This window comes from Dipodomys merriami, unplaced genomic scaffold, assembly GCF_024711535.1.
Source record: "Dipodomys merriami isolate MVZ:Mamm:240054 unplaced genomic scaffold, mDipMer1.0.p SCAF_4, whole genome shotgun sequence".
Lineage (NCBI taxonomy): Eukaryota > Metazoa > Chordata > Mammalia > Rodentia > Heteromyidae > Dipodomys > Dipodomys merriami.
The window spans coordinates 45,136,109-45,159,716 of NW_027205603.1; the positions used below are offsets into that span (position 1 = coordinate 45,136,109).

Below are 23,608 nucleotides of genomic sequence, written 5' to 3' on the forward strand. Positions count from 1 at the left end.
ATAACCCTGTTTTCACTGTAGTTGATTCAAGTGCCCTACATCTTGTATACACATTTTTCTAATTTGGAGAGGGGAAGGGAAATAACAAGATGCTGAAATAGGTATACAGGTTGACCCATTGTAACAATGAGATGTATAAGACAACTTCGGGGAGGGGAGGGAGGAGTTGGGGAGGTGGGGAGGGAAGGAATGGTAGGGGGAAAACAGAGGGGGTAACAATGCTCAAAAGAAAATGTTCTCATTACCTTACTCATGTAACTGTAGCCCCTCTGTATAGTATCTTTACAATAAAAAATATGTATTAAAAAAGCAACAAAAAACCAACATTTATGGAATAATTCACTTAACAAGAGCATAATATCTATGTTTTCCAAAGTGTCCACAAATGATATGTTAAAATCAACCTCATCACAGGTCATAAACAAACTTGAACATATCAAAAAGGATTGAAAACATGTGGAGTGTGTTCTACAACTACAATAGAATAAAAAATAAATAATAGAAGTAAAACAGGAAAATCTAAACACTTTACATCTTCAAACTGAATTATGTAACTCATCAGTTTAAAAGTAAATCTGAAGAAAATGTTAAAATACATACTTAACCTAAAGGAAGTGAAATAATTTATTATATTAATCAAGATTCTGCAAAGAAACAGAAAATATGTGTCTACATATGTGTATATGTGACTAATCTGTGCAGGGCATAATATGACATGAATATGTATGTTATTGAGCCCTGACTAAGGTATTAGAACATATAAATAACTCAAATATTAATGGTAAAGTAAGAAATGATATGAACAAACATTTCAACTGAGAATGTATACAAATAGCAACGGGACATGTGAAAGGATTTATCAACATCATTAATAAGAAAATTAAAATCACAATGGGACATGGAACTCATTACACATTAACCAAAATGGCTGAAATTAGAAAACAATACTAAATGCTGGTGAAAATGCAAAGAAACTAGGTCAATCATAATTTGTTGATGGGAAGGTCAAATAGTAAACAGTTAACCTGCTTAAAAATTAAACCAACCAGATGCTGGGGCTCACACCTGTAATCCTCGCTCTTTAGGAAGCTGAGATCTGAAGATGGCGGTTCAAAGCCAGCCCAGACAGAAAAATCTGTGAGACCCTTATCTCCAGTTAACCACAAGAAAACTGGAAATGAGCTGTGGTTCTAAGTGGTAGAGCGTTAGCCTTGAGCAAAGAAAGCACGGGGACAACTCCCATGCCCTGAGTTCAAGCCCCACAACTGACGGAAAAAAAAAAGTAAATCAAACAAATTGCATATGACCAAGCTGTAATATTATTATACATTTAAGATGGGTGCCAATGGCTTATTCATTCAGTGATCCTAGGCTGAGATCTGAGGATCGTGGTTTGAAGCCAGCCTGGGTAGAGAAGTCCGTGAGACTCTCATCTCCAATTAACCAGTAGAAAGTTATAGATAGATAGATAGATAGATAGATAGATAGATAGATAGATAGATAGATAGATAGATAGATAGATAGATAGATAGATAGATAGACATATCATATAAAGAAATAAAAGTTCAGACTAAAAACTCAATTCATACAGCATCACTATACAGCATCATTGAATCTTCAAAGAATTTTGCTAAGTGTAAAAAGCCTATCTCAAATATCATGCAAAGGACTGGGAATGTGGCTTAGTGATAAAGTGCTTGCCTAGCATGAATGAAGCCCTGGGTTTGATTCCTCAGTACCACATAAACAGAAAAGGCCGGAAGAGGCGCTGTGGCTTAAGTGGTAGAGTGCTATCTTTGAGCAAAAGAAGCTCAGGGACAGTGCCAGGCCCTCAGTTCAAGCCCAGGTCTAGCAAAAAAAAATAATCAAATGTTATGTAAGGTATTATTCAATCTTACATATGTGGGTGACAGTAGCAGGAAAGAGAAATGGTTATAATGTGCAACATGAGAAATCCCTGCAATGATGGAAATATTGTATATCTTAAATTTATCTGTGTTAATATCCTTGTTGTGATGCTGTACTTTGGTTTTCCAAAATACTATCTTTAGAGGAAATTAGGTAAAGTGTATATAGAATCTTATTTCTTACAACTGCATATGAATATCCACAGTTATCTTTTAAAAAATAATAATTGAAAGAAAGCAAATGTTGAAGGGATAACACAGATCAAGATACATTGTATACACAAACTGTTTTGTTAAGTGACAAAAAGAAATTCAATGCCTAATCTACAAAATTAAGAAAAATGGGTTGGGTTGTATCTCAGTGTCAAAGTGCTTGCCTAGCAAGTGCAATGTCCAGGGTTCAATCACCAGTACCAAAAAGAAAAGTCAAGCTGGGCACCAGTGGCTCACACCTATAATCCTAGCTACACAGGAGGCTGAGATCTGAGGATTGCCGGGAAAGGAAAGTCTGTGAGATCTTATCTCCAATTAACCACCAGAAAACCAGAAGTGGCACTGTGGATCAATGGTAGAGTGCTTGCCTTGAGCTGAAGAGGTGAGGGACAGCGTTTAGGTCCAGAGTTCAAGCCCTACAACCGCCAAAAGAAAAGAAAAGACAAAATTGAGAAAAGTGAGGGAAGGAGTGTCTTGGGAGGGATGTGGGTGAGAACAGTGAAAGGGGTGACACTGATCAAGATGCTCTGTATTCATAAGCTGCTCTGTAGGATGACAGCACTTTGTACAACTATTTCATGATAATAAAAAATACTTTGTGCTTACCTTGCTTCTATGTTACTCCAGTGGATCACACTGCACAACATATGTTTATAAGGCTCAGGGATACAGAAGGGGGCCAGGTACACAAAAACAGAATGATAAAAAATATTTTTAAATAAAAGAAAGCATTTTTGATCCCTGAAAGAAAAGTCATTCCCAGGTCAGAAGAAAAACAACAAAACTTTTTATAGATTAAATTTAAAAATTAGGTTTTTGCTCCTAGAACAAATAAAAGAAAATTTAAATAGGGCACAAAGATCAATAACCACAGAAGAAAAGACTGAAACATTGGACTTCCATTAAAAATGAAAGATATTCAGGGGCTGGGAAGGTGGCTCAGTGGTAGAGCACTTGCCTTGCATGCCTGAGGCCCTGGGTTCGATTCCTCAGTACCACATAAGCAAAAAGAAAAAAGCCAGAAGTGGTGCTGTGGCTCAAGTGGTAGAGCGCTAGCCTTGAGCTGAAGAGCTGAGGGACAGCACCCAGGCCCAGAGTTCAGGCCCCACGACCGGACCCAAGAAAAAAAAAATTTTTTTTAAAAGAAAGATATTCGATAAAAAGATACTGCTAAGAGATGAAAACGAAAGCTGCACAGTATGGCAAAGATCTTTTAACAAGATTAGCTCAGAACAACAGGAATATAAAGTGACTTTTTTTTTGACCAGCAACACTTCTGTTGATAGCCACATGTGGTAAGTGTCTACCAGACTGGACAGCACAACTACAGCATAAAAATAATACCTAGCAGAAAATGAAGGTGAGACAAAGGATCCAATATTTAAATAAGAATAGCAGATTAAAATACACTGTTTCAGAGCCAGGTGATGGTGGCTCATGCCTGTAATCCTAGCTACTCAGGAGGCTGAGATCTGAGGATCACATTTTGAGGCCAGTCAGAACAAGAAAGTCCATGAGATTCTTATGTCCAATTACACACACACACACACACACACACACACACACAAGTCAGAAATGGAGCTCAAGTGGTAGAGCATTAGCCCTGAGCCAAAGAAGCTCAGAGACAATGCGTAGGCCCCAAGTTCAAGCCCCAGGACAAGCACACATAACCACACACACACAAACACACACACACAAATACATATTTTCAAAGGAGCATTAAAATCATCATTGTGAAGCTTAACTTATGATATAACTACACATCCACCCAAATGCTAGCAATGACAGTTATGAAGAGAATACCAACTGTCAGCAAAAGTATGAAGTGATTAAATGCTCATGCCCTGCTGGCAGAGATATAATTTAAAGTATATACAGTTTATAAATTATATATAAATGTGTTACTTCAGAAATAATGTGTGGCTTAAGCTCACAAAACTAAACGTAGCCTATTATAAAATAATACCACTGCTTTAAAAATGATTGTGAGCTGTAAAAGGTACGTATGATAAATTTAGTGCTAGAATTGATAATTTCTATAAACTGAAAACAACCCCAATTTGTCAATTTGCTCTAAGATTATTAACCTAATAGTGAAAATATTCATGTAATTAAATACTAAATAACAACAAAAAATGAAGAAGCTGGTAATGTGTATAATAGCACAATGTGGATTAGCCAGAAGAATAAATTATTTGGAGCTTCCCTTCATAGTATACTCAAAAGAAGGCAACGTTAATTTGTTTCCATGTAAGTGAACAAATAAACTCCATTTCAAAGGAGATACTGCCCAGAAAGAACATGAAGGCAGTTTCTTCATAGTGGCAATGTTTTATTTATTCAACAATGTGATGATTACATGCATATATTTAGGGCTGGGAAGGTGGCTCAGTGGTAGAGCGCTTGCCTTGCATGCATGAGGCCCTGGGTTCGATTCCTCAGCACCACATAAGCAAAAAGAAAAAAGCCGGAAGTGGCGCTGTGGCTCAAGTGGTAGAGCGCTAGCTTTGAGCTGAATTGCTGAAGGACAGCACCCAGGCCTAGAGTTCAGGCCCCACTACCGGACCCCAAAAAAAAAAAATACATGCATATATTTATTTGGCAAACCTCACTTAATTATATGTGAACTGAGGGACAGTGCCCAGACCCAGAGTTCAGGCCCCACGACTGACCGAAAAAAAAAAAAGCCAACAAAGAATGGAAGTGCCAAGCAAAAGCAAAATTATCAAGACTTTCTTATTGCAACAAAACATGCTAAGAATGACATACTGAACTTTCCAGCTTGCACTATTGAAATGTTTGCAATTTTCAAGACAATTTCCCAGGAACTACTGAAGAGGAGCTTAATGAATTGTGGCTGAAGTATACTTTTTTCTTCTTCTTCTTCTTCTTTTTTTTGTTGGCCATGGGGCTTGAACTCTGGGTCTGGTTGCTGTCCCTGAGCTCTTCAGCTCAAGGCTAGCACTCTACCACTTGAGCCACAGTGCCACTCCTGGTTTTCTGGTGGTTTATTGGAGATAAGAGTCTCACGAACTTTCCTGCCCGGGCTGGCTTTGAACCATGATCCTCAGATCTCAGCCTCCTGAGTAGCTAGGATTACAGGCGTGAGCCATGGACATCTGGCTTGAAGTATACGTTTTAAAGGAAAAGAAGGGTTTTCCACAACTGCCAAAAGAACTTCAGTCATATTTGATGCATCGAACACTCTCAAAACCTAACTTTAATTTTTTCTTACACTGACTTGCCAGAAAAGCACCTTACAGAACTTAACAACTTCAAAGACACTTAAAATGTCTGATTAAGATACATGGTATTCATAAACTGCTTTGTTAAATGGCAACTAATTAAAGACTATTGGGGTGGGGGGCATCCTGGGGCTTGAACTCAGGGCCTGGACACTGTCCCTGAGTTTCTTTTGCTCAAAGTTAAAACTCTACCAGTTGAACCACAGCACTACTTCCAGCTTTTTCTGTTTATTTGGTACTGAGGAATTAAACCTAGGGTTTCATGCATGCTAGTCTAGCACCCTACCACTAAACCACCTTCCCAGCTCTTATTTAAATTTTTAATGTTAGATTGTGCACAAGGAAAGATGGGGCACATGTTTTGGAGACTTGAAGACGTATTTTCTTCAGATAAGAAAACACTAATCAATTTTCAAAATCCTTTATCAATAATAGTCACTGCACTGCACCTTTATATCCCAGTCATATAGTAAATCATGTTGCAAGGTCCAATCATAGTCATTGTATTGCACCTTGTATTCCAGTGTAACCTCAATGTTTGTGCGTCCTATGGCTGACACATGGCTATCCGGGATACACGGGCTTACCAAGCAGGTGGAATCATGCCTTCCATTACTCACCTACTCATCAATGGATTGATGCTTCTTAAAAAACAGACACACACTAGATTCTAGGGTGAATATCATCACATACATGGGGACAAATGAGCACTAAGGAAAATGGAGCAAAGAGCAGAGTGATAGGACAACAAACAGCAGGACTGGGAAGTCATCTGGCTAACCTGCTAAGATAGATTTGTAGTAAATACAATTGATTTGGCATGAACCAGAGGTGTTTGTATTTTGTCTTCACTGATACTGTCATAAAAAAGACATGTTTAGCTACATCAGAACAACTAATTTTCCAGATAATATTCCCAAGGGTATTAGTAACAGCTCTACTTGTCAGGAGAGAGACTTTTTAGTGCGCACATTATCTCAGATGATTCTCAGGTTTGTAGAATTGCAGAAAAAAATTACAGACTCATGTCTCTCTAGTTTCAGATAAAAGCATGGCAACAGGCAAAAACACTCCCAATAAATCAAAAAGCATTCTGCTCCTCACATGCTCACGTTGTGTAGCTATCAACCTGTGTTCCAAGAACTGTAAATTGTGCCCATGGCTGTGAACACATTCATTTTCTATGTTTAGCTTAATACTCTGGTGGGATCACCAGGGACGGACAGCAAGTCCTATGCTTCTTTAAACAGAAGCATCCATCAGGGCCCAGACTGTAAGCATTTTGAAAACGCCATACATTAAGAGGTAAGAACTGCTGGAGAAATGGCAAATATTTATTCTAAAGCAGGCTTGGCTCAGCTTTCTTCTGCTGTTAGCAGTCAGCACACTCTGAACCCATTCAAATAGGAGCCAGCTCTTCCTAATTCCCTTAATTTTCAAATGCAGAAAAATCTGGATAGAAAGACAAAGAGGTGGTAAGCACTTGAAATTATGGCTGATCGTATGAGTCTACAAAGAAGCTGCAGGTGATTTAATAAGGCCTGGGTGATGTGAGTGCTGTGCGTTGCTCCCTCTCAGACCTTGAGGAACTCACTGTTCCCCACATGTCACATACATATATGCTTAACTTCGTCTTTCACATTTAAATGAAGTCCTGTGAGTGCTGGAGTTTGAAGATGTCTTCTCCAAATTTCATGGGTTGCTTATAGTAGTAAGTGGTGGGCCTTCAAGAGGGCTCCTTTCACCTAGCACGGGCGGCTCATAACTGTACTCCTAGCTACTCAGGAGGCTGAGATCTGAGATCGCCATTCAAAGCCAGTCTGGGCAGGAAAGTCTGTGAGACTCTTATCTCCAAGAAGAGGGACTGTGGCTCAAGTGGTTGAGCACTATCCTTGAGTTGAAGAGTTGAGGGACAGCGCCCAGGCCCAGAGTTCAAAGCCCCAGGACAGATCCAAAAAACAAAACAAAACAAAACAAAACAATTCAGTGTCTCATTGGGTGTGGTAGCTCACACCTATAATCCTATCTACTATTAAGGCTGTGATCTGAGGATAGCCATTAAAAGCCAGTAGTTATTTACAATTAACAACCCAAAAGCCAGAAACGGTGTTGTGGTTCAAAATGGTATAGCACTAGCTTTGAGCAAAAAAGCTCAGGAACAGGAACTCTACTTGCAGCTCTTTGTTTTTTAGTTGGAGATAAGAGTCTCACAAACTTTCCTGCCCAGGCTGGCAGTGATCTTCAGGTCTCACCTTCCTGAGGTCAAGCCCCAGGACTAGCACCAAAAAAAGAAAAAAGAAAACAATAATAATTCAGTTTGTTTCTCTCCCTTCTGGAACATCTCAGGTTCAAAGCACGATCTTGGAATCTGAGATAAAGCTCAGCAGAGGGCAACCCTCATAGCACTTTGATCTTAAGCTTCCCATCCTCCAGAAGTATGAGAAATTACTCTCTACTGTTTATAAGTTAACTAGTTTCAAGTATTTTATTGAGGTAGTAGCACAAAGCAGGCTAAAAGTGAGTGAAAGGTAAGTGTGTGTGTGTGTGTGTGTGTGTGTGTGTGTGTGTGTGTGTGTGTGTGCGCGTATACATGCGCATGTACATGTGCCAGTCCTGGAGCTTGAACTCAGGGTCTAGGCACTGTCCTGGGCTTTTAAGCTCAAAACTAGCACTTAAACCACAGCTCTACCTGCAGCTCTTTTTTTTTTAGCTAGAGATAAGAGTCTCACAAACTTTCCTGCCCAGGCTGGCAGTGATCCTTTCTCAATGGGCACAATGCAGTTTTGTAAATCTATAAATCACTGAGCAAAATGATGGAGGGGGTAACACTGTTCAAAAAAAGAAATATACTCATTACCTTACTTATGTATCTGTAACCCCTCTGTACAGTACCTTTATAATAAAATTAAAATTAAAATAACACTGAGCAGATGACAGTTATTAACATTTGAAACTATTGCTTAGGGTTCTACAATAGTTCTGTATATTTTATGAAGCAGGGACGCACAATATTCCTTTCCCTGAAGCTAAAAATCATCAACAGGGCTTAGCAGGAAGAATTAGTGAAATCACAGTCCTAGTCCAATGCCCATCAAGCAAATGCTGAATGAAGTGATCTGAGTGGGGTAAGCAGGACTGCCCAGGACTCAGGAATACAGAAGAGGAGTGTGGGAACAAGAGACAAATTGAAAATTCTACCCAAACAGAATTGTGTCATGTGGGAGCATTTTAAACTCAGGATTCAAGCAAAGTCCAACTTTAAATTCTGGCCCTGTGATTTGCCAGTGATGGGAACTTGGGTGAGTTACTAAATCACAAGTGCTTTGTTTATCCCCGGGAAAATTATACCTTCACTTTACCAGTTGTAGTGCAGATTAGAAATAAAGCACCCTAAGCACTTATGTTTAATTCCTAGAGCTGCCAGAGCAAATAAACAGATGAGGTGGCTTCCAATGGCAGGATTTGTTCTCACCCTTGCAGAGACTAGCAGGCTAAAATCAAGGACCACACCATCTCCAAGGGGCAAGAGTGGAGTCGTCTAGCCTTCACTGCTTGCCAGCAGTGCCAGGAGCGTGGCTTTGGAGCTGTATAACTCCAGCCTCTGCTCTTGTCTTCCTGAGGCCTCCTCTTATCCATCTTTTATAAATATTTGTCGTTGGATTCAGGGCCCATCCAGATAATCCAGGATGATCTCACCAAAGCTCCGTAGCTTAATGACATCGGCAAACACTCTTTTTCCAAGTAAAACTGCAGTCACAGTTTCCAGGATTAACATGCCTGAAGTGGTGGCCTCTCTTTTGGGGGTGGGGGGTGGGGAGGGGACTCATATATTATCTAATAATATATTACGGTAGCCAGTATGTACCTGGCAAAGAGAAAACTATATGAGACACTGGTTAATAATTAAACATTTGAATAATTAATGCTAATTTTAGCCAGGAAGAACAAGACTTTGCATTCTCCTTACCACCTTCCTTCCTAATGGAAAGAAATAATCTTTTGAGCAACATATCACAACAATGCCCTGGAGTGTCTGACTCTATCAAGAGTGTGTTTGTCATGCAGGTGCATCACTATGAAAAATTCAAAGGGCCGTATCTCCCCCTAAAACGGAGGCCTATTGGCAAACTGCCACCTTCTCAGGAAAAATACCCCCCAGAACTTTGCTCTCCCCACCACCAAGTGTGATCCAACATGTGATTAAAAGGAAGGGATCAAGAGGGGTTCAAAACAAAGAGAGAAGGCTGGGATGCATACAGAGGTAGAATGTTTGCCTAGCATGCTCAGGATGCTGGGTTTGAAGCCCAGTATGGCGAAAAAAACAACAAATAAACAAATAAACAAAACAAAAAAGGAATACCAAGAAGACAGGATTCCCAGATACCAATTCCGGCTGACATGGGGAAGGGTAACAAACATTTTCCACCACCATTTGGACTCCACATGCCGCCAGGACTGTTTTATGTCCTTGACACACCCTTCCACACAGAGGCTGCTCTGTCTCATCTATTCCAGTTCTCTGGCTTTGAAAGCTTCCAGCTCCTCCCGTTGCCTCTCACAGAGCCATTAGCCTCCTACCATACTCTGGTTCATTTGTTCAAGCACTGCTAGGAGGATTTGGTTCCCCCATTTAATCTCTATCAGCTGAAAGCAACGGTAATCAGTTAACCTGTAGGGAGTGGGGGCCAGGTCAAATAGCCTCTGAATGCTGCGGGGTTTCACAGATACCTTCCTGTCCTCCCTCATGCACCCTGTACTGCAGTCCCAACAACCCCTTCACTTACACTGTTTAGCCCCCACCAGTCACTCAGTTTTGCCCCCAAACTTTGTGTATAATCATTGCATCCAGAACTCATCCTATACTCAGTCCTCTGGGGACTCTACATCAGCCTTAGAAAAATGTCACTAGAGCGCCTGGAAGGTAATTCAGAGAAACATTTCATCGACACCCCTGATGCCACTCAGCCTCAGCCCCCTGGTACTAATTCTCAGATTCTGTGAGTCTTTGCTGGTTATTCTCCAGTTGCTTTCCTCATGATTACAGATCCTGCCCTACTGCAGTATTCCCCCTGGGATCTGCTGATACTGGTTCTCTTACGTTGGCCCTTTAGCCCACAAGGTGGGAACAGTGTTCCACCATGTTACTGTCTGGTGTATCACTATCTTTATGTCATTAACTTTGTCTATAAAGTCCCTTCATTTAAGCCATTACTTAACAGGAGCTTTTGCCAATATAGAGTCAGGCCATCTTCTTTGCTTACTCCTTGGTGCTTGGCTTCATTCTTTACACTGGTTTCTATGGGGAAAGATGTTGTGGATATTAACATGTGCCCTCCAGATCTTCCTGGTAGGGCTGTTAGTACAAGTTTGGCAGGTACTGGCAGTGATCACAATGGAGCTCCTCTTAAAGAACATTCCTCAGAAGAGAGCCATCTTCCCAGGGTCCATCCCTTTCCTCACTGGCAGCTCACACCCTGTGATCCAATGACTGATCACTGATGGTAAAGGGAATTTACAGAGATGAACTCTCCTTATTCCAGACAGGAAGAGTATCAGGGGATTGTCAGTTCCACAGAACTATGTGAGTTAGTGGGAGACTGCATTACTGTTCAAGTCTTTTGACCAGTTCCTGCTCGCCCTGCTCAGTGCAGCTGTTGATAGTGTTCTCAGTAAACTTCCTGTGTACTCAAGTTGGAGTCCAACTCCTAAGGAAGCTGTCTTTGGATAATGAGTTTCTGATTAAAGATTGGCAAATGGTACATTTAAGTACATGCTGCTAAGCATCTCCAGACTGTACCTACCAGACAAGATGCAATTTCCTTTTCCCATCAACTACTAAGCAAAGCTTGCACTGGATCAGCTTGGGTCTTCCACTCATTGCTCAGTCCTCAATAAGTCTACTAGTTAGCCTTGTCTCTCTCATGTTACCTAGAAAGGTCGGTGTCTCTGGTCTGAACCATCTTATTATCAGCTGACCTCTAGCTCTTGCATTCTTTCTTGCAAAATAATAAAAATATTTCTCAGTTCACAATATGTTCTGGGAACAATGGTCTTTGTTCAGAATATAGAAAAGAGTAAGTTATTCTTTCCCTTTGAGGAGTTCAAATCCTTGATATACTAGCTCTAGATTTTGTAAAGAATATTGTTAAGCAATGACCAGAATAGTAGGAGGAAGATGGAAAGAAAATGATGACTCTCAGGGAGAGTCAGTTCAACAATGTCAAATGCCACTTGATAGGTCAAAGGATAAAACTGTCAATTAGCCTTATTTGCATATAGGTTATCACAAACCTTAACAAGCGTTGCTTTAGTTGCTTAGTGATGCCCCTAGTTCAATCTGAATGGGTTGAAGGAGAAATGGGATCAAAGAGAATTGTTGTAAAGAAGAACAAATGGAGTAGCAGATCAGAGATGTTAAGACAAGAGATTTTGACAGGGTGATGGTGGTTCATGACTGTAATTCTAGCAACTTAGGAGGCTGAGATTTGAGGATTGAATGTCAGAGCCCGCTCAGGCAGAAATGTCTATGAGACTTACTTCCAATTAACCAGCAAAAAGCCAGCAGTGGAGATATGACTCAGTGCACCAGCCTTGAGTGAAAAAGCTAAGCAAGAACACACAGCCCTGAGTTCAAGTGCTAGTCTCAGTATGAGAGAGAGAGAGAGAGAGAGAGAGAGAGAGAGAGAGAGAGAGAGAGAAACAGACAGACAGACAGACAGAGACAGAGAGAGCACAGAGAAAGACAGTGGGGAGAGAGAGGAGAGAGATTTTGTAATCTGTTTTCACACAAGTAACAGGAAATTATGAGGAGTTGGGAAAGAATTGGTGGATCAGAGGAGATATACTACACGAATGAGAGGTAGATAGGAGTCATAGATGAATGTTTTCAGTAAATGAAGGTTTTCTTCTGATTTCTCAGTGTTACAAATGAAACAAGAAGGCTTATAAGCTCAGACTGAAAAGTTGGGAAAATAAAAGGTTTAAAATAGTCACCTAGGAATTCTGGAGATGTAGCTCCATAGTATTGCACTTGCCTAGCATTCACAAGGCCCTAGGTTTAATCCTCTACACCACAAGACAAAAAAAAAAAAATGTACCTAGAGGATGCAATAAGAATGAGTTGATTTGGGATTGTCAAATTAGGTTGCTGGGAAGATTCAATAAGATAAAAAAAAAAAGTATTTCACATGAAGTCCAGTTTATAATGAGCATTCATTATTATTAAATCAAGCTGGTAATGTTCAAAATGTCTGTGAAGAGATACCCATACCCAGGAAAATTAGTTAACTAAGCCCAGAGGCCATGAATTAAGAGCTAATCTGAAGGAGGAAGAGGAACAATTACTTTAAGAACAGTATGTGCTAAACAGTACTTGTATTAGGAATGAGCTAGTGAGTAGCTTGTTTTGTAAATCAGTTTTTACTGGAATACATTCCTGCCCATTAATTTTCAGATTATTCTTGACTGTTTGCATGCTACAATGTCAGAGTTAAGTAGCTGCAATAGAGACCATATGGCTTGCAAAGCCTCCAATATTTGCTATCTAGCCTGGGGCAGGGGTGGGCTTTTTGGTTTGGGGTTTTTTTGGTACATATATATATATATATATATATATATATATATGTATATATATATATATATATATATATATATATATATAACCAAAAAGAAAATAGTTTTCCAATTCCTCCAGATGGATTTAGAAAGAGAGTGATTGGAGACTCATGAAAACAAATTGGAAACACAAATAATACCATTACAGAATTAAGGGGCTGGGAAGGTGGCTCAGTGGTAGAGCACTTGCCTTGCATGCCTGAGGCCCTGGGTTCGATTCCTCAGCACCACATAAGCAAAAAGAAAAAAGCCGGAAGTGGCTCTGTGGCTCAAAGTGGTAGACTGCTAGCCTTGAGCTGAAGAGCTGAGGGATAGTGCCCAGGCCCAGAGTTCAGGCCCCATGACCGGACCCAAAAAAAAAAAAAAAAAAAAAAAAGAGCTCAGCAACAGCATTCAGGCACTGAGTTCAAGACCTACAACCAGAAAAAGGAAAAAAAAAGGCCTAAAACCATTACAGAATTAATAATTAATATGGCAAGGAAGAAAAAAGACACAATGGGAACTTGAAATGTTTACCTAGGAGAATTCCAAAAATAATCAACAGTGAATCATCAAGGGGGGGAAAACCCCCAAAATTAAAGCAATAAAGTAAAAAAAAATTCACAAATTCTTTCTTCAATCCTCCAGATATTTAGAACAAATGAAAATGATCCCAAAATAATAATAATTGTTGTCCCCAAAGTAACAAATGCAAAGCTACAGAACAGAAAGACTTAAATTTTCTAAGATATAATGAAAATTTTCTCCAAAATGTGGAAAGAATTGAATCTGCAGCCTTGAAAGAATCCATAATGTTCTAGGAAATTTTGATCTGGGACAAACAACAGTGAACCATATTCTGAATCCATTTCAGGAATCATAAAAAAAAAAAAAAAAAAAAAACAACTTTCAAGCTGGGCATTGGTGGCTCACACCTGTAATCCTTAGCTATTCAGGAGGCTGAGATCTGAGGATCACTGTTCAAAGTCAGCCTGGAAAGAAAGTCTGTGAGGCTCTTATCTCCAATAAACCACCAAAAATCGGAAGTGAGACTGTGGCTAAGCTGAAGAGCTGAGGGATAGCGCCCAGGCCCAGAGTTCAAGCCCATATGACTCACACAAAAAAAAAAAGAGCAACTTTCAGAGGTGAGGCCGGGGGTACTCCTGTAATCCCAGCTGCATTTTAACTCCAGCTGAACTTTTGTTTCTGCAATTTCTGAACATGTATATTATATATATATATTATGTATATTATATATACTTTTTTGGGACTGGGAAGGTGGCTCAGTGGTAGAGCGCTTGCCTTGCATGCCTGAGGCCCTGGGTTCGATTCCTCAGCACCATATAAGCAAAAAGATAAAAGCCGGAAGTGGCGCTGTGGCTCAAGTGGTAGAGCGCTAGCCTTGAGCTGAAGAGCTGAGGGACAGCGCCTAGGCCCAGAGTTCAGGCCCCACGACTTTTTTCTAGTAATTACAATATGTCCTAGAACTGGGGTACTACCTGACATCAAAGACCTTGGGTTTGATTCCAATAGTAATAATGCGAATGCACACAAACACACACACATACATACACACACACACACAAACACACACACACACACACACACACACACACACACCTTCTATACATTAATTTGATCAGTGTAATCAAGATCTGTATATCAATTCACACCAACAAAATTGACAGACACTGTGAATCAGATATGTTAACTAACATGCGTACTGCAGTGCTAAGACATGCTACCCAGAGAAGGCAGTACTTTACAGTGGGTGTATTTACTCAGGAATCTAAAACTATGGAAACTACTTAGTTAGGCCTCCTCAGATAAAGATTTAAAATGGCAGACATGCTAGGTGTCAGTTGCTAATATCTATACTCCTAGCTACTCAGGAAGCTGAGATCTGAGGATCATGATTCAAAGCCAGCCTGGGCAGGATAGTCTGTGTAGTAAATATCAAGCTCTAGTACTGACAAAAATAAGAAAATAAATAAAGGAGTTTTCCATTGTGAAACAGATTAAATACAAACTCATGTTTGGGATCTGAGGTTCACTGCCACATATCATCAAATTACTTTTCTCTCTTTTTTTTTTAAGCGCAATTGCTATCTATTTCTTTGTCCTTAAGATTGTAAATAAGTGGCCAGATCTGGCTTGCACATATAATTTTCTTTTTTTTGGGGGGGGGGGGGTCCGGTCGTGGGGCCTGAACTCTGGGCCTGGGCGCTGTCCCTCAGCTCTTCAGCTCAAGGCTAGCGCTCTACCACTTGAGCCACAGCACCACTTCCGGCTTTTTTCTTTTTGCTTATGTGGTACTGAGGAATCGAACCCAGGGCCTCAGGCATGCAAGGCAAGCGCTCTACCACTGAGCCACCTTCCCAGCCCTGCACATATAATTTTCTTTGGCCCACACAACAGCTTTAGAAATTTTGAATTTTAGTTACTTTAAGTCAGTTTCTAACATTTACAAACTGAACAATGTCACAGAAAAATTTACTTCTTAGGAAAAGCTAGGCTATTTGACAACTTCAGACCCACATGGCACAAATTGCTGAAGCTAGGCATCCAGTGACTTTGTAAATAGGAAAATACACCCCAGTCTACCATAGGCCTCACCTGATCAGGCACTGGCTTGGGGGCAATAGACATGCGCATTCATGATGCCTACTCTATATGACCCAGAGCTCCACCCCAGTGTATCTCAAGATGGCTTTGCTACCTTTTCCAGTCTTCTAGGATTGCCCTCTTTCCATCTTTCCTGTCTTTAAGGCCCTTTCAAGCACAGTACCTTCCCTAAAACCTGCCCTGTCCTCACCCTCTGGGTGTCACTACCCTGTTTCTGAGCCCCTGTGACACTGTGTGCTTCTGTACTCCACCTACCCTCAGCCATCTGTGTCCTAAGGAGATACAGAGATGCACTTCTTCCTACCCCTCTGGCTTCCTTGGGGGGAGATGTCCTCTTGACCTAAACCTTCCTGTTCATCTTCCTCTTTCTCCCATGAATACATGTCATCTTTGCCACTTGGTCCATGTCTACCCGATAGAAAGCCCTGTGAAGGCCAAGTGCAGCAGGTTAGCATGACCTGGGCATGTACTTATGCCCTTCAGAGGGTCAGCCCATTGTTGCCACAGATCCAAGGTAGAATTTCCTATTCAGGCTTACTAGGCAAACTAAGCCAATATTTTCATCATCTCACAACTGCTGCCAAACCCAAGCAGGGAAAAGAGGGTGGTGGTGGTGGTTGTTTTAATTAATGAATTTTAAGTAGTTGTACAAAGGGGTTTCAATTCGATTAGTCAGATTATGACCCTAAGGTATCTTGAGCAATGTCATCAAGAGGGATTTTTTTTATTTACATCCTCCCCACTTCTAAGCTCAGTAACACTTACTCATCCTTGTTGTTTTATTTTGAGACAGGGTTTGCTATGTAATCCAGGCTGGCCCCAAACTCTCAATTCTCCTGCCTCAGTCTCCAAATGGCTGTAATTTTAGGACTGCATCACCACACTTGGATCTTTCCTTAACTTTCTAGAGCATTTAGCAAAATCTATTGCATGGAGAGGCGTTCAAAGTTATTTATCAAATTAAAGTAAAAGAATCCAGCCAGGCACCACTGGCTTATGTCTATGATCTTACCTACACAGGAGACTGAGATCTGAGGATTCCAGTTTGACACCAGCCTGGCAGACAAATCTGAGAAACTCTTAAGTTCAAATAATCATATAGATCAAATGCTATGCTAGTCTTGAGCAAAAAAGCCAAGCAAGTCAGGTGCTGGTAGCTCATGTCTATAATCTTAACTACTCAGGAGGCTGAGATCTGAGAATCCCAGTTTAAAACCAGTTCAGGCAGAAAAGTCCTCAAGATACTTAATTAACTACCAGAAAACCAAAAGTGGAGCTGTGGCTCAAAGTGGTAGAGCACTAGCCTTGAGTGAAAGAGCTCAGGGACAGTGCCAGGCCTCAAGTTCAAGCTCCATGATTGACATAAATTAATTAATTAATAATAAATAATAAATAAACACCTGGCAAAAGCTCAAGGCCTTGAGTTCAAGCCCTAGTACAGGCACAAAAAGGAAGGAAGGAAGGAAGGAAGGAAGGAGAAGGGAGGGAGGGAAAAGAAGGGAGGGAGGGAGGAGAAGGGAGGGAGAGAGATAAGGAAGATAGGAAGGAAGGAAGGAAGGAAGGAAGGAAGGAGGGAGAGAGGGAGGGAGGGAGGGAAGGAAGGAAGGAGGGAGGGAAGGAAGACAGGAAGGAAGATAAGAAGGAAGATAGGAAAGAAGGAAGGAAGATAGGAAGGAAGGAAGGAAGGAAGGAAGGAAGGAAGGAAGGAAGGAAGGAAGATAAGGAAGATAGGAAAGAAGATAGGAAAGAAGGAAGGAAAAGAAAATCCAATGTTCCTAAAATTCATGAAATATAATTTTCATGTGTATGTTTTCTTGATTTAAATGTATCTATAATGTTAAAAATATGAATTATTCAATATATAACATAAAATATTTATTTCCTATTTACATTTTTACATAAATAACTGTACATCATATCACATATCAAAAAGAAGAAGAAAAGAAAAACTGCAAACGTAAATCTTCAAAACCAGGGAAGAGAGCACCCCACAGTAGCCATCAGCAGTCCGGTAGGTCTTGTTTCTTGCCTTTTTTTGATTTCTTGCTTGTTTCCTGACGAATGGTCTCATACTCCAGTATGGCCATTCTGGAAAGTCTTTGTAAGTACTGAGAGGATGCTCCTGCCAGAGGGTCTCTGAAGCCAGAGCCTGTGGGGAGAAGCCAGATGTCAAAATCGAACCACACAGGTGTGAAGAGAAGACACAGGGAAGGAAATACACCATAAATGCTAGCAAAACCCCACCATATCTTTATATAATCTGTACTTTGAATTAGAAATGCCAGTCCTGGGACTGGGAAGGTGGCTCAGTGGTAGTGCGCTTGCCTTGCATGCCTGAGGCCCTGGGTTCGATTCCTCAGTACCACATAAGCAAAAAGAAAAAAGCCGGAAGTGGTGCTGTGGCTCAAGTGGTAGAGCGCTAGCCTTGAGCTGAAGAGCTGAGGGACAGCGCCCAGGCCCAGAGTTCAGGCCCTACAACTGGACCCAAAAAAAAAAAAGAAATGCTAGTCCTGACTTTCTAAATGATAGTGGCTGCAATGGCTAGTTACCTAAAAGGTTTTAATTGAGTCAGGCACTAGTGGCTCATGTCTGTAATCCTTGCTACTCAGGAGAATGAAAGCTGAATATCAAGGTTCAAAGCCAGCATGGGCTGCCCAGTGAGACTGTTATCTCCAATTAACTACTCCAAACTGGAAATGGTGGTGTGGCTCAAAGTGGTAAAGCACTAGCCTTGAGCAAAAAAGTTCAAGAACAGAGCCCTGAGTTTCAAGCCCTAGGACTAGCACCACCAAAAAGAAGAGGAGGAGGAGGAGGAGGAGGAGGAGGAGGAGGAGGGAGGGGGAGGAGGGGAGGAGGAAGGGGAGGAGGAGGGGGAGGAGAGGGAGGGGGAGGAGGAGGGAGGAGTTTTAATTAAGAAGCATATGCTTGTGTTTTAATTTTGTAAAATTTAACTCTTAGCCTACATTGTGCCTTTTAACATGGGATGGCTGTGCAATTTATTCTGAAGTAGAGAATACAGTCACCATAAATAGCTAGCTTGTTTTGTTCCTTACATACTCAAGTTTTTCTCATGAAATAGTTTCTCATAAATGACAACTAATGTAAAAGTATAATGTTCAATAACTCCCTCAGATGAGCCAACATCACTCAAGCTTCTACATCTATTTCATACACTGGACAAAACTGTAAAGTAATCATTAAGTATTTTACCCGCTTACAGATTTTACAAAGGATTGCAAGGTTGTGGCCAGCCTAAACTACACAATGAGAAGCTATCACAAAAAGAACAAGAAAAATAAAGGCAGAGACTCAATGAAACATAGGTTGCATGGTTTCCCACATTTGTTGTAACCTACAAGTAAACACACTGGATGGTAAAAGGAAAAAAAATACACTGGAACATGACCGATTATACAGGTCTCTAAACATGTACACACAGTGAAATCAAAGGAGGAAATTCTTAGGAAAGGATCACAAAGGCATAATACCTATGTGAATCTACTCATATAAAGTAATATTTCGGGCTGGGAATGTGGCTTCGCAGTAGAGCGCTTGTCTAGCATGCATGAAGCCCTGGGTTTGATTCCTCAGCACCATATAAACAGAAAAAGCTGGAAGTGGCACTCTGGCTCAAGTGATAGAGTGTTAGCCTTGAGCAAAAAGAAGTTTAGACCCTGGAGTTCAAGCCCAGCACAGGCAACAACAAACAACAACAACAAAATAGAATAATGTTTATCAAAATGTACTCCAAGAAATGGAAATGGGGTTATTTTTTGTTGTTGCTGCTGCTGCTTTTTCTTTTCCTTTTGTCTTGTTTGTTCATTTATCTGTCTTTCAAAGGGTAAGTGGGGGGCACAGACAGGGTGAGTATCATGCAGCCATGATACTAACTAGACATTATGTTAAAAATGAACACTACAACTCGTGAGTGGGGACTGGAGGGAAAAAGTGGGAGAGAGGGAAGGAAGGGTGACATTGTCCAAAAAGAAATGTACTCATGTAACTGTAACTGACTTATGTAACTGTAAGCCTTCTGCCTTCTGTACTTCACCTTTGTTAACAATAAAAAATTAAAAAACAGAACAATATTTTAAAAATTAAGAAGGTATGAAGGAAAATAGGGAGGAAGGAATGACGGGAAGGAAGGGAGGAGAGAGAAAAGGAGGGAAGAAAATTTAGGGAGACTAAATACCTTGCCCAAGGGCAAGCAGTCATTGGTGGTATTGGAACACAGATCCACCAAATTCAAAATGCCCATGAAATCACTATATATTATCCTTAAATATGCAAATGTGTGCTCTACTTAGAAATATATAAGGCTTTGAAAATAATCTGCTCACCTATACAGCTTTAAAATACCATTATTTAGGGGCTGGGAATGTGCCTTAGTGGCAGAGAGCTTGCCTAGCATGCATGAAGCCCTGGGTTCAATTTCTCAGAACCATATAAACAGAAAAAGCCAGAAGTAGTGCTGTGGCTCAGGTGGTAGAGTGCTAGCCTTGAGCCAAAGAAGCTCAGGGACAGTGCCCAGGCCCTGAGTACAAGCCCCAGGACTGGCAAAACAAAAAAATCAACTTTACTTCAACTGTCAAACACACACACACACACACACACACACACACAGAGAGAGAGAGAGAGAGAGAGAGAGAGAGAGAGAGAGAGAAAACTTGTTACATTCTCCAACATGGTTGTTATTGTTTGTTTTATTTCATTTGTAGATATAATAGGAGTGAGAAGTTCAGAGACAGGGAAAGAGAGACAGAGGGAGAGAGAGAGAGAGAAAGAGAAAGAGAAAGAGAGAAAGTAGAGCCTTAAAAACATGATCTAAGCTCTTGTTCTTCATAGTAAAATGAATCTGACACTTTAAAAGAAGATTTGAGGGCTGGGAAGTTGGCTCAGTGGTAGAGCGCTTGCCTTGCATGCCTGAGGCCCTGGGTTCGATTCCTCAGCACCACATAAGCAAAAAGAAAAAAGCCAGAAATGGCGCTGTGGCTCAAGTGGTAGAGCGCTAGCCTTGAGCCGCAGAGCTGAGGGACAGCACCCAGGCCCAGAGTTCAGACTCCACGACTGGACCCACCCCCCCAAAAAAAGAAAACCATAAAAGAAGATTTGAGCACTGACAAAAATAGATTTTAGATATTAAACAAACATAAAAAACGTAAAAGAATTAGTATTATACAGATAAGTGCAATGTGATTGTTACTGATTGTTAATAAGAGCCAGACACCAGTGGTTCATGCCTGTAATCAATCCTAGCTATTCAGCAGGCTGAGATGTGAGGATTATGATTCAAAGCCAAACCAGGCAGAAAAGTCCTTGTGAGTCTCTTATCTCCAATTAACCACTCAAAACTTAGAAATGGAGCTGTGGCTCAAAGTCATAGAGTGCTAGTCTGAGCAAAAATGCTCAGGGGCAGTGAGTGCCCAGGCCCTGAGCCTGACAAAAAGGAAGAAAGAAAAAGAAAAGAGAATAAATAATTCTTAAATATTTCTTTTAATGTATATACACATACCTCATTTTAAAATGAAGTCATACTGGGGTGGAGGCATGGTTCAGGATACAGTGGCTGCTTAGCAAGTGCTAGGTCCTGAGTTCAAATCCCAACACACACACACACACACACACACACACACACACACACACACACACACACACACACACACACACACACACACACACACACATCATAAAGAAAGCACTGCCAAGCATGGTAGGCCATGATTATAATCCAAGCTACTAGAAAGGGGAGGGTAGGATGATCATGGTCTTGGGCCAGTTCCCAGCCAAAAAGATGCCTATCATAGTCTATTCCTGTTACTATCACAAAAATCACAACATAAAATAGTTCGGAAGGCTAAACCTAAGATGAAGGAGCTGGCAGGGGGCAATCTGATGAAAGCTTCCAAACTGGTAGCTTCTTCTTGTGTCTTCAAATGGCAAAAGATAATAAAGGCAAAAGGGAGAGAATGCCGTGTGCTTACATGGAGATGAGCCTGGAAGACAGGAAGGCAGCCTCTCCAGCAGCTGTTCATAAAACACCCATCAGCTCTCAAGAACACAGTACCACCATTCCCATAAAATCCTACTTCTTTTCTTTTTTTGATCCAAAGTCTTGCATGTAGCCAAGGTTGGCCTTGAACTTAAGACCTTCTTTCTCCTCTTATCTCAATCTCCCAAGTTCTGGGACTACAGGTATGACCCATCCTGCCTGGTGTCTATAAGTAGTACAGTAAGCCTTGAACTCAAGATCCTCCTGCTCTTGCCTCATCCTCCCAAGTGCTGGAATTACAGATGTCAATCACTATGCTTGACTTATTACCACACTGGGCATTAGGCTCCAATACTTGGATTTTAAAGGTACCCATACATTCAAACAGAACCCATCATGAGCCAGGGTTGGGCTAGAGGAATGCAAGCAGACAAATACTTGTTTGAGCAAAAATATACAGCAAAAAAAAAATCTTTCATTCTAATTAAAATTTGTATTTTTGTTTGTTTGTTTTTAATTGTAAAAATAGTGTACAGAGGGGTTGCAGTAACGTGAGTAAGGTAATGAGTACATTTCTATCAAGAACCATTACCTCCTCCTTTGTTTTTCCCTACCATCCCTTCCCATCCCCACCTCCCCAACTCCTTCCTTCCCCCCTCCTTCCAAGTTGTAAAGTTCATTTTCAACATAGTGTCTTGTACATCTCATTGTTACAATGGGTCAACCTGTATCTTTATTTCATAATTTTGTTATTTCCTTTTCCCTCCCCAAATTAGAAAATAGTATATACAAGATGCAGGGCACTGACATCAAATACAGTGAAAACAGGGGTTATATCATGGGGGAAGAACATACTAAAGAAACAAACAAAAAAATCACATAGTACATTTTGAATACATTAAAAACAGTAGCAAGCAAGAAAAAAACAGTTGTGTCCCTATCTTGGGGTTCATTTCACTTAACATCATCTTATATGTTCATATGTACATAGCTTTTGACCTTTTCTGGTCATCCTAGACTAATACTAGTTATTGCAAATAAGGGAAACCATGGGACCGATGTTTCTTTGAGTCTGGCTTACTTAATATAATTTTTTCCAAGTCTTTCCATTTTCTAACAAATGGGGTGATGTCATTCTTTTTGATGGAGGCATAGAATTCCATTATATATATATATATATATTTATATTTATATATATATATATATCACCTTTTCTTGATCTATTCATATATTGAGGGGCATCTGGGTGCTCCATATCTTAGCTATGGTAAATAATGCTGCAATAAACATAGTCGTGCTGGTAGTTTGGCCTTGTTTGTGATCGGTTGGGTAAATGACCGAAAGTGGGATTGCTGGGTCATAGGGGATCTCTATGTGGAATCTTTTGAGGAACCTCCATACTGCTTTCCAAAGTGGTTGAACAAGTTTACACTCCCATCAACAATGCAGTAGGGTTCCCTTTTGGCCACTTCCCCTCCAACATCTGTTATTACATTTCTTGATGATAGCCATTCTAACTGGGGTGAGGTAGAATATCAATATTGTTTTGATTTGCATTTCTTTTATGGATAGAGAAGTTGAGACTTTCTTCATATGTCTATTGGCCATTCTTATTTCCTCTTCAGAGAAGTTTCTCTTTAAGTCTTTAGCCTGCTTGTTGACAGGGTGGTTGTTTCTTTGAGGATTTGTTATTGGGGGATTTAGTTTTTTGAGTTCTAAGTATATTTTAGATATGAGACCCTTGTCCATTATATGGCTAGTGAAGATCTTCTCCCAATCCGTGGGGTTTCTTCTATTGATCGTGCTAGCTCTGCCATTTCATGCAATCCCATTTGTCCAACCTTTCTTTGATTTGTTGTGTTTCTGGGTCTTTATTAAGAAAATTTCTGGGGCTGGGAAGGTGGCTTAGTGGTAGAGTGCTTGCCTTGCATGCATGAGGCCCTGGGTTCGATTCCTCAGCACCACATAAACAAAAAGAAAAAAGCTGGAAGTGGTGCTGTGGCTCAAGTGGTAGAGCGCCAGCCTTGAGCTGAAGA

General features: G+C 40.6%; 1 protein-coding gene across 4 annotated transcripts in view; it reads right to left on the reverse strand.

The window, feature by feature from the left end:
• The window catches only part of CUNH8orf89 (chromosome unknown C8orf89 homolog), a 52,231-nt gene that overhangs the window by 6,273 nt on the left and 22,350 nt on the right, over window positions 1-23,608 (reverse strand). For 3 of the 4 annotated variants that reach the window (XM_069991796.1, XM_069991793.1, XM_069991794.1), the window contains one exon: window positions 17,613-17,732. In XM_069991796.1, the coding sequence (XP_069847897.1) occupies window positions 17,613-17,732 (120 nt within the window). Of the gene's footprint in view, window positions 1-2,488; window positions 2,537-17,612; window positions 17,733-23,608 lie in introns of all 4 variants that reach the window. The other variant, XM_069991795.1, reaches the window with a different exon arrangement.